Below are 12,209 nucleotides of genomic sequence, written 5' to 3' on the forward strand. Positions count from 1 at the left end.
AAGCAAAGCTACACATTTAGTGTGCAGGTGTACACTATTAAACCGGGTTTAAGTGTAATTACACAGCAGTATAAGGCAAAAAAGAAAAAAAGGCTCTTTCTTCCTAAATATCTCGGATGACACACTGGCAGACAGATGGAGGGGCGTTGATCACACAGCAGGGGGGCACTCTCTGACTTAACATCAGCCCAAATACCTGCCCAAAGGAAGGACAGGGCAGTCGTAGGCCATGCCCATATGCACCACTACTCTGTGATGTTTGCAAGATAATAAGAATGAGAAGAATGATATCCTGAAGGGGAATACAGTGATAGTTATTATAAATTTTCTCTGTGGTAAAAATAGCAATAGAATATGACTTTTCCTTAAAAAGTGTGAAAAATTTAATTAGTAATGCTCCATTGTCAAACATACAGTGTTTTTATTTTGTGAACTAATTTTGATTTTGCAAGGATTTAAAAAAAAAAAACACTAAGATGGTTTGAGTTTAAATGTCAAAACATTTTTGTATAGCATTTAGTTGGCTAATTTACAAGACAGAGATGACTTGCTTCGTGACAAGCGAGGAGAGAAAAGCATGGGTAGGAGGAGGTTGAATCGAGGGCGGGGTTTGGCTGGAAGACAAAGGGAGCTAGGACGAGATGTCAGGATGGAGCTTCAGCATTCACCCCAGAAGAAGGCTTTAACAAGGGTGGGGACAAGAAGGTTGGAGGGTGATGGAGAGCCTCCAAACACACGTGCGTGCACACATACAAACACTCTCACATAAACTAACATGAGCTTCCCATAAATCACTCTCACTAACTGCTGTCTGAATCTGAGCAGCTGCTAGTGACAAGTCATCCACTCAGCTTTTTAAAGTAGCTTCTCTGCAACATTTGACTCTGACTGGTCGACATCACACTTTTTTTTACACCCAAGAGAGCAGTTAAACTCACACAAATGAGAGGCATGGGTATAAACTCACACATTTACAGGAATCCCCTGTCTTCTCATATTTCATCCTTTACAACCCCCTGGGTTCATCTTTTTCAAGTATCATTCATAGGCCTACCATTATATCGGTAATTCACCATGACAATTTCAGAATTAAACAAGATGGGAACTATTATCCAGTAGTCAAGGGCTCTTTATTAATACTGAAGCAGTCACACATATGTGTAGCACATATGATGCTCATCTATTAAATATTTCTTTTAATTTTTTGTACGTGTTTGCGCCAACTTTGCCTGTACACTGCACACATCATATCGAGTTGCATAATCGTTTTTAATGGTCTCTGAGGTCAATTGCAGTCTCCACATATGAATTAGGCTGTGAAAAAAGAATATTTCCTATCAAAGCCTCAGCTCTTTCCAATTAATGCCAGACAAACAGACAAAAGAAAGTCATTTCAATTGATCCTAAAAGCTATTTTGTAACGGGGGCTTTTGTGGTATGTTGCCTGGTGACGCGGGTGTGCTGTGGAAGGAGGAGGGAGGAGCCCGGGCTGGGACCACTGTACCAAGCTTGTCATTCATCCAAATGATGAAAAGCTTCCTGAACCTAAGCTAATGAGGAGGTCCTAGAGAAACTGAGGAAAGTATGGGGGAAAGCGAGTGAGAAACAAACCATCAAAGAGATAACATTTAAGAGGAAAAAGGGGTTTCCTGGACTGACTGCTGATTTAGAGGGGTAATGGGGAGTCCATCCTACACCAGCCCCCAACAGTGAGCTCACACAAATGGTTTTCAAGCAAATAAAAAGTGAAATTTATGGAAGGAGGTAATGTGGAGGGTAACATGGACATTTTATCCATTGGGAGGGCTATAAAGAGACTTCAGTAATCACACCACCCATTGCATCACAGTGGTACAAGTCAGAGATCTGTTGTAAGAGGCACTATAACACAGCAAATTACCCCAAAAACACAAAGAAAACATCAACATTAACAAACACTTGGAACAGAAGAAACAAAGACAAGTCTGTGACTTTTGTATGTAGGGCATTTACTTTTTTTGGTCTTTTCTCTTCCTAAACTGAAAACACTTTATCCTAAATAATTTATGCTCAGTGCAGAATAGGTGGGTCAGAGGAGGGTGAAATGGACCAGTGATTGTTCGACTCCAAGTGGAATACCACACTACTATAAGACTTCTTATGAAATACTTAAAACAAAACAGGTTAAGGTTTGATTAAGGGGAACCTGGAAGTTGAAGAGTCCAGGAAGCTTGGTACAGAAGCAGTGATCGGAGTGAAGTGATAAAGATTTCTGTTCCATGATCACTGAGGTTTTTTGTCTGCTCTGTTTTAAGTTTAAATCATAGCCTTATATCCCAAATAACCAAAGCGCAGTAATGGACAATTTTTTCACTAAAAGGTGAATTCTGCTTCATGCTCATGGTGTGAGAGGTACTATAGTTTAAAGAAGCAGCTCTGTGCTCTGTCCAAAATCTGCCCATTCATGCTCTCCACTCGCTCAGGCTCCATTCTGCTCTGCGCTAAAGAATGATTATGATTTTTCTGAATGCACTGAATGAAATATCTATAAAGTCTAATAGAGAGGAAAATTGTTATGTCTGCTTGTGAACAGCATAAATATGCGATTTTGCAAGATCGTTGAGAGAGACAGGAGGTTAACAACTAATGGTGCAATGACAGCTCTATTATTTTATTTTACACTACAGTCAGTGGTGAAATACCAATATTGTTTTTTATGGCAAATCTTCCGATATACATAATGTCTTATTGGGTACTGATAAGTAATATTTATGTATACTTTTAGGCAAAAAAGCTGGAAAAGATTTGTAGGAAAGCAAAACGCAGAATGACGACACCAGGTCCAAAGGGGGCACCAGGTCGGGTTAATTCACAAAGATTATATCTGTATTCACATCACATTGAATGTTAAATTAACGAATGAGTGATGGAGGATTGCATAATTCATACTTCACTTAAGTAATTCTGTATTTTTCATGCTCATACAGTATTAAACCATTGAAATGAAAAAGATGAATTTGTTGAATCTTACATTCAAATATTAATTAGTGGGGCACAGTTTGACCTTGTATTGTAACACCTTAAAATTATATAAGTAATTACTGTATAATTAGCAACCATAAGAGCAAATGAGAATTATCGGCAGAAGAGATGAATGACAGTCACACAACCAACCACACACATATAGTTGTAGCGGTTGGTTGACTAAAGACAAGCACAGATCTAACGACTGTACAGTCCATTTTTATTGTGGTCGTGACAACTGGTTGGATCTAGATGTTTCTTCCAGGCTGTTAAGACTGGAAATCTGTGATCTGTGGTGGAAACGGTCCAGTGTTTGGAGCTCTCAGCTAGTCTTTAGGTGTGTCTAGGCCTTAAGTAAAAGGGACGACTGTATCGCTGCATGACTCCAATGCTTCACACACTGCAAAACACGAGTTTCCACTTTTATCAATATACCAAACAATTTAATTTTCAACATTTAGAACATAAGATAGTCATGCTAAAATTTAAGCTACAATCTAAACTTTGAAAACAGACCCTTTGATGAGACCTTCGAAGCTTGTGTTTGACAGCGCCAGCCACTGCGATGAAATGACTTTTCCCTCCAGCCACTGAGGCATCCGTGCTAGCCTCCCTATCCCACTGAGTGGAAAAGTTGTATTGGCTACAACAGCACAGCAGTATGCTGTCTACACACAGCCTGTGAATCAACAGGCTTCTGCGAGCTTTTGTATATCTTGGTGTTACAGAATATATATAACAGAGCCTTCCAAATAGTCTTAACTTAGCACAGTATGGAACGGTACAGTATCACTAAAGCTGCTGCTACAACATCTCAGCGTGTCCACAAAGGAATGTGCACATTCTCGATGCCTTTGATTTAAAGTAAGTTGAGACCGACACTGCAGGAGGACAAGGACAGAGAGTTACAGTCTGCCTGTGATATGATAAAAATGTTGTAACTGAACCGTGGCAACAATGCTGGGAACTGAATTAGAATTACTTCAAATACGGGATTTGGTGGTCAAGGTGGACATAATTTATCCTGACGCCTCAACCTGGGAGTGGGCAGCTGGGTATTTTCAGGCTTATTGCACTTTCACAAAGCAGCTTGGAGACTCTCAGCATGAGTGCTTGTTAATGCTAAACTCAAAGGCCTCAATTTCTAAGAAGCACTGTAGATGAGCATCAAAAAGTTCTTTATACTCGAAGAATGATATTAAAATATTTAAATGATTGAACAGACAGGGCTATTAAGTGTATTCACACTCACAGCTACTACAGATAACTGGGACTGGATTGAAATATGATAACTTAAGTCCCTGTGGTTGTTTCAGTTTGCGTTATAAATACACTGTTTAACCATCATTTCTTTACATACTAACAACACAACACAATTGGGCCGAAATATATTAATACGCTGCTGTCTCAAGATACAATCATTTTGTTTGATAAAGTGAGAATCTAATAACAAAATACTGATCATAACCAAGGCAACCCTGTTTCTTAGAAATTATGTTCAAATATTTTCTAGTTGTGCTGTTGTGGCTAGGGAATTGCTGTACATCATGTTCTGGGACTAAGATGAAAATGCATAAGACAAAGATCAGAAAATAGACTTACTGGCTGCCTGAATGCGTGCCTTGCGGCTCACCACCAGCCCAAAAGAATTTTGGGCCATACACTCGTAATCACCCTCATCAGATGAGCCATCAGATTTGGTCTTCTGGAAGTGACTGATCAATAGTGAGCCATTGATGAAGGTGGTGTGTTGCCGGTCCTGAGTTAAAAGTATGCCGTTGCGCCTCCACTGTGTCGTAATTGGAGGGATGCCGTCCACCTGGCAGTGGAGCATGAGAGGCTGCTCCTGTACAGCAATGATATCACTGGGCTCCAGGGTGAAGGAGAGCTCCGCTTCACACATCACACCTGAAGAGACACACAAATATACACATAAACAGTAACTATATAGCTGAACATGAATGTTGAATTTTTACGTTTTGCAGTAACATAGTTTAATCCCCTGAAAATACAAGGTTGTTAGAATTCCTGCCCCAAGGATAAGTTTATGACTCTTGAATCTGTAACTGTGTGAGATTATGAAATATTTAAACTGTGCTAACTGATTTTGTTAAGTATATCAAACTGATTTTTCTTCATCCAAGCTGCCTAATGCACGAGGAATTAGTGCTATAAATATCTAATGAATGTTTTTTTGCATTATTTCACCAGCAGCTGAGATAGTATCCAACTTTTCCCCACACATGCCCTGCATGTAGATCCACTTATCTTAAGTTAGAACCTTAGCACTCATCTGTATTTAATTAATAACAAAATCTGTAGGACTGCTTTTATAGTTCTGATTTTAGGTTAGTGCAGTTTCTATCAGATCTTCCTTATTGATCTATCATCAACAAAACTTCAGAGTAAAATCCCAAAATCAATTCTGAAACCAGCTGGAGGCTAAAACACAGACTATCTAATCTCTCCTATATAAAAACGTTGTTTATATTGTTTTTTGGTCTGCTGTATTCCATTTGACACCAACATATTACTATCGAGGCTCATAAGGGATGGTAACATGTGTGTCCTTAATAATAATTTTCATTTCAAGCTTTACAGGTAAACAAACAGGAAGAATGCTGCTTATGTCATATTGCTGATACTATAGCAGTTCACCAGGTTGTACAGGTCATGAATAAAACCTCTCAACTGAGCTACCTCTAGGCTACAGTCACAAGGGAACTCATGGGCTATCGATTGAACACGCAAAAGCATGTGTACTCTCAAATTATAAATGCACACATGTATGGTTTTTTGTACTCACTTTTTGTTCCACACGTCAAAGATAAATAAATAAATTAAAAAAGTGACTTAGTTAAATTTGTTTGTAGTGATTTGTTCTACATTATTATGAGGAAATCTGTTTTTTTCTTTTTTTTTGTAGTATCTGAGAGTAAAGAGCGGGGACTCGGACGACAATAAATAAAGGATGTACAAAGTCTGACCTGAGACTATAAAAGAGGAGCTTAGCTCTCTTGGTATCATGTTTCGACTGCTGATGGACTAAGCACTACCAGTCACTGCCCCAGGCCTTAGAATCTGGTGGGAGGGGGCTAGAAGAGGGCAAAACACAGGGGTCAAAACACAGAACCTCCGGCTTTATCCCTCAAATTCCAGCCGAGAAAAGCTTCCCCTTAGGTGCAGACAAGGAATTCATTGACACACTCCTTCATGAAGATCACATATGCAGTATAATGCGAAGAAACATTTCGTCCTTCTCTCTTCTTGCTTTGTATCTTTTCTTTATTTGCCCTCCACCTCCCTTTTCTTTCACTCACCAAGCACAGTAAGTAAAATGGCCATGAACAGAGAGAGAGACATCAATGCTACCACTTGTGAAAAACAAGGGGGTGGTGGAGAAATATTTAACCCTTTGATGGAAGGCAGTGATCCCACTGCCTGGACTGCTGCTCTCCACCATGATGCTGGCAAGACAGCTCCATGTCTTTTGGTCCAACAGCACAGCAGCACGTTTTCACACAGGAAGCAGTGAGCAGAGAGAAAATAGCAAACGTGGAGCCTGCAGCCAGACATCCAGTCAGACACACTTCATGTTTTGATCCAGGTATGCATCATTCACAAAGAGAAGCAAGTGTTAGACTGATCGAAATATGAGGATCTCTGACACAAACATGAGATTTAAAAAGTAAAAAAGTGTTTGTCATTTAACCTTACTTTAGTTAGATTACAATAGTGTTTAATGTTGCAATGTCATTGATTTGGAGTTGGAGATGGAGCAGCTCTGCTGCTATATATGTTATATATATACTTCTTCACAACCACAATTAATCACTTTGTTCCAATGGAGCCAACAACAATACTTTTCCCTTTGCTTTCCAATTGAATAAATACATCCTGGAAAACTGGCGGGCAAATACAATTTTGACTTCTGGGTAGGTAGAAGGTTACAAATAACAGTGTGTGAGGAAGGTCATCACTCAGTCATAACATACTGTCTGTCCAGGAAAACAAAGAAGACAGGAGGAAAAACTAAATGGGGCAGCTGGATTTTGCACTTTGTGTGGTTTAGGTTAAGGTTATTAGTGAATGCTGAGCAACCAGACAACGAGCAAGGGAGGGGGGGGTGACACAGCTGCAGAAGCTGGTGACAAGAACATACCTATCTACAAAAACACATTTTCACAGACGTGATATTACACAGATGTGGATTTTCATGGTTAGATATGGAGACTGACAGACAGACACACACACACACACACACATCAATCTCTCAATGCATGGAAAACAGACACTAGCATGTAGGATTACTAAGAGAGACCAGACACGACAGTTGGCTAAGTGTGGCTCATGCTCTGGCTTACCACTGACAGATAAGTGTGGCTGGCTGGCTGGCACAAAGGTTTACTGCTGCAACAGTAAAGACAGGATCACATACACCAGCTACTGATACATGCAGTTGGCAGACACAAGCAGAACAGACAGAGCTAACTGACCTCAAGATACACCACAGGCTTATTATAGGCAACATTTACATTTACATTTAGTCATTTGGCAGACTTACAAGTGAGGTACATGGCAAGCAAAATATCTACGCCAAGGAGAAAAACGTGCTATAAGTGCTATAAGTGCTATAGAGAGAACTGTCTCTGTTTCATGAGGTAGCAGGGTGAGAACATTATGGGTCACTGACACGACTAGGCATCAGATCATGACAGTCCTATAAAATACAGTTTTTTTTATTGTTCACATTTACCATTTTATTATCATTTCCCATTTATTTTTATTAACAAATTATTTTCTTTCTCTACTTGCTCTCTTACTATCCATCTATTGCAACTCTTTGGCCTTACACATACTGGGAAGGAAAAGTTTGGAAACACCTACACACTTATGTACTTTATTACATTTTATTGGTTTTATTAGATCAAATAGTTTAGAACAATTTTTTTGTTTGTTTGTCTGTTTTTTGCTTAGGGGTCATTGTGTTACTAGAAAAGGAAAGTTTTCCACAGTCAGTCATTGCCTGGAAGGAATGAGATGCCTCTTCAGTATGGAGTGGTATCCATACTGACTAAAGACGCCTTGCATGCGATTCAGATCACCTACTCTCCCACTGCCAAAGCATCCCCAGATCATCCTGTCTGGCAGGCATCTATTATCTTTATTAGGGCTTTGCATCTGAGCTTTGTTTTGTGTTGTCTTAGCTTAGATCCAAACTTCTCAAACTAGGACTCCAGTCCAGTCATCTGAAGTCCACTGCAATATTTTCTTCCTTTCTGCAAACCTTAGTAGTGGTTTTTCTTGGCTGCCCAAGAGGCCAGCTGGCCTGAGTCTCCTATACACGGTGTTGTCAATGATGCAGCCAATTTAGGGGCAGTGAGGCATCTGTTTCTCAAGGAGGAAACTCATAAGTACTCGTCTTCTTGGAAAGATGTGCACTTGGCTTGGCCATGACCGGTGACTGTGTGATCAGTCTGAGATATCTGATTATGGGCTGTCACATTCACAAGCATGATGCACACCAGAGCGTGGTAGAGCTGTTTGCCCACTTCCACTCCCCTGCCCCAAGCCATCATTCTGACTGGATGCTTAGCGATGCTTCAGGCTTGTGGCGTGAGTGGCACCAGACTACAGTATAGAGCTTTTAAAGAAAGCTTTATTTCTTGGCTGTATCTTATAGAGAACAACCTTCCTTTCTCATGACCTTAATTTCTCAAGTTAAGACTCACAAGTGTAAAAGGAACTTTGAATTTGAATTTGTTTGGCCATTTGTAGCTTTATACTGAAAATGACAGGTCACTTATGGAAGGCTTGTCACCTATGGAAGACAAGCCAAATATAAACTCAAATTATTGTTTGCACATAGACTTATTTTAAATTGTTGTAACACCTGGGAGGGCATGCATGATGCATTTAAGACCATGCATACTTGAATTTCTGGAAAAAAAAAGATTGCAAATCCTTAAAGTTTAACAGTAACTGAGCAGACAATGCTAGTTGTTCTGTAAAGGTTCATCTTTAGTTAGTTTTAGATGATTAAATTGTTCCAAATAAACAAGGAATATGTTTTCTGTGCTTCTTTTACTTTCTTTACAATTAAGTGTAAAAATCATGGCTTGGTGGTACCAAATGTTTTTCTACCAGTGCATCTTACATGATATTAATAAACACACTATATCATCTTATTATAATTCAATTTGTTATACTGGAGCTAAGTTTGAAGTATATAATAATGTTCTCTACAGTGGACAATGAAAGCAGATTTATCTTCTGATAATTGCATTGAACAGTAGACGGAAAGTTAAAGCAGTTTCCACTCTTAAAAAATGCATCTATGAGTGGTATTAAATAGAAATACACTTTAAAACAGACTGTGTATGCGTAAGGATAAAACACTAGGGAGTCCAAAGTATAAATGAGCTATTAAAATGAGCATCCATAGAACAACTCAATTTCATTTTCTAAACCCTATAAAGTCTGACTAAATAGCAATATTTATTCTTTTTCCAGGGGGAAGATGTATGCACAACTGATACTTATATTTCCCCCTATAGGCTTGTGTTTGATAAATTATTAATCAATACACTTCTTCTCTGGCTACTTTAATACTCATGATGAGCATGTAGGTTCATGTATTCTGCTATTCCCCTGTTATATTAACAGTGCTGACTACAGGGAAATAACGCTAATACAATGTGCTCTCATGATAGAAAATGCAGGGCAGCTGTTGCACAATTCACCTCCATCATTTTCTCCAGTGTCAATGTACTTCACCTATGGTATCTGTCTATAACAGTCCAAATGATAATTAAGCAAATACATTCTGGGAGCATTGGAAAGCTTCTGTTTGTTTTGAAGGAAACAATCTTTTGAAGAACAAAAACATTTATTATCATATAATCTTTTGAATTATTCATTGTGCTTTGCCTTGTAGTTTGACGACTCTTTAAGACATCCAGCTAATGTGAAAATTTCTCTTAATGCTTCTGTCACTTCTATTAACTCTGCTTAAAATGTCATAAAAAACGCTTTTATCTTGTCTGAATCTCATCTCTGATGCAGCTGAGCACTTGATACAGCTTAAATTCTTTAATGTAATGGGTAGATTGGAATTACATCCATCCCTGTTTTGGAGGTTTTTGTTCCCAGTGCACTGATTGAACATGAATCACAGAGTCTTTATGATTCCAGTGGAGGATTTTGAGAGCCCCTGTGTGATATGCTTTGCGAAAACATATTACTACATCCTGCTTATGAATTGAACTGTCTCAGAAAGAGAGAGAAAGTGTCCATCATAGTAAATAGATAGTGAAAGAAGACATTTTGAAAGTGAGTGAAAGAGAGAGTCTTGACATTTCATATGTGGAAATATTCTCCCAAAGGGTAATAACCACAGACTTTATTTATCCCCAGACCTATAACAGCTGTCATTCTCCAAGTCACAGGGTAGTACTGTGAGGACTGATGAGCCAAAGAGTCCTCTGACTTGTAAAAATGTCTACTTAAAATACCATATTATTTTTGAAAGTTAGGTTGAAGTAAATTTCAATTACAACAACTCTCCAAAAGTAAATTTCCATTCAACAGCCTTCTAAAACCACCTCATCACATTATATTTACCTGAGTGTTGCGGTGTTTGGTTATATTTCTCTTTTTAGTGCAGCATCTGTTATATTGAGATCACGTTGTTAACAATAACACTGTGGAAGCTGCTGTAATTCTGCAGTAAAGGTAAGTAAACCAGATCAAAAGGCAGCCAGGAGGACAATTAGAAAAACATTTCTGATGAACTGACTGTGCACCAGCTGGACACATGTAAAATCTTCTTTAAATTCTTCTAATGATGTCCTGTCAAATACACAACAAGCCTAAAACTCCTCTGACTCCATCGCACGTGGCTACAGTGGATTATTACGTGCTGCGTGGAAGAGTCTGAATTTACTAAAGTACTGTGCATGAAGTGTTGGTCAAACAACCCCAGATTTCAAATCGTCCACAACCCGCAAAACATAACTTGAAACACACTAATATGATAGATAGATGTCCCTATGATGTGTAACCTGCAGGTACACATTCCACAGTGCACACGGCTCCAGCACTGCTCTTCATGCTGGCATTTACTGCCCAAATGCTAACGGACCCCGGAGCGGGGCCAAGTTCAGGGTTACCGGTCAGCAGCGCTGCTTGCAGCATGCACCGTGCACCGTGCACCGGGCTCCGAGAGCTGCACCGCCACAAAGCTATTACACCGTGCAGCACCGGGGCCTCCTCTCCTCTCCTCTCCTCTCCGGTAATGAGATAATGGTACTTACCGATTAAAGCATTTAGGAGTATTCCCCAAAAGCACAAAACAAGGCGGCGGCGTCTTGTGGATGCCATTTAAACTTCCAAATATGCACCAAAATATCGCAGCACTTGCAGCAAATAACGCGATAATGAATGAAACAGTCGAGGGTGTAAAAGAAAAACACACAGATAGACTATCCAGCTTCAGCTCCTACATGATCCGACCTACAGGGCTACACTTCGGTGGCTCGCTGGGGTCGAACAAGCTTTCGCCATTTTAGCCATGGATCAGGAATCTGTCAGCATCCCTCTCTCGCTTTCTCCCTCTCTCTCCTCCTCACTTTGCTGTATCCCTATACGACAGCACCCTCTCTCTCTCTCTCTCTCTCTCTCTCTCTCGTTAATCTTTCCACAGTGCATTCATTCTAGTCATTATCCTTCTAGCCATTATTAAACCATCACAATATGCCCAGACCTGAACGGGAATCTAAACCTGAATAGAGCTAGAAACCGATTCGTCTAAAACAGCACACCGAAGTTGTGAGGTCCGGGTAAAACGTCCTCTCGGTGATGATACTGAGCTAAAATAGGTCCACACAGCCATGAGATGACAGAAACACACACACACACACACACACACACACACACACACACACACACACACACACACACACACACACACACACACACACACTGGCTGAATCTGCTGTCGAAACAAAAGAGTCGACTGCTGACTGTTTTGCACCCAAGGCATGAAAGCTGCACAAACTGCAAGATCTGTGCATGACAATAAATAACCTACTACTTTTGCAGACATGGGCCAGAAAGTACAATAAGCTACTACTAACGATAGTAAAAATCTTTCTCATAATAACACGTCTTCAATCAATAAATAACAGACACTGGATTCAACAATA

The 12,209-nt window shown here is 39.7% G+C and overlaps 1 protein-coding gene across 1 annotated transcript in view; it reads right to left on the reverse strand.

Annotated features, from left to right (window-relative positions):
- igdcc3 (immunoglobulin superfamily, DCC subclass, member 3) overlaps positions 1 to 11,391 on the reverse strand; it is a 48,902-nt gene extending 37,511 nt beyond the window's left edge. The window contains exons 1-2 of the mRNA XM_026378748.1: positions 11,319 to 11,391; positions 4,606 to 4,911 (exon numbers count right to left, since the gene is read on the reverse strand). Of these exons, the coding sequence (XP_026234533.1) occupies positions 4,606 to 4,911; positions 11,319 to 11,385 (373 nt within the window). The 5' untranslated portion in view covers positions 11,386 to 11,391. The remainder of the gene's footprint in view (positions 1 to 4,605; positions 4,912 to 11,318) is intronic.
- Positions 11,392 to 12,209: the final 818 nt, after the last annotated feature.

Source organism: Anabas testudineus, chromosome 3 (assembly GCF_900324465.2).
Source record: "Anabas testudineus chromosome 3, fAnaTes1.2, whole genome shotgun sequence".
Lineage (NCBI taxonomy): Eukaryota > Metazoa > Chordata > Actinopteri > Anabantiformes > Anabantidae > Anabas > Anabas testudineus.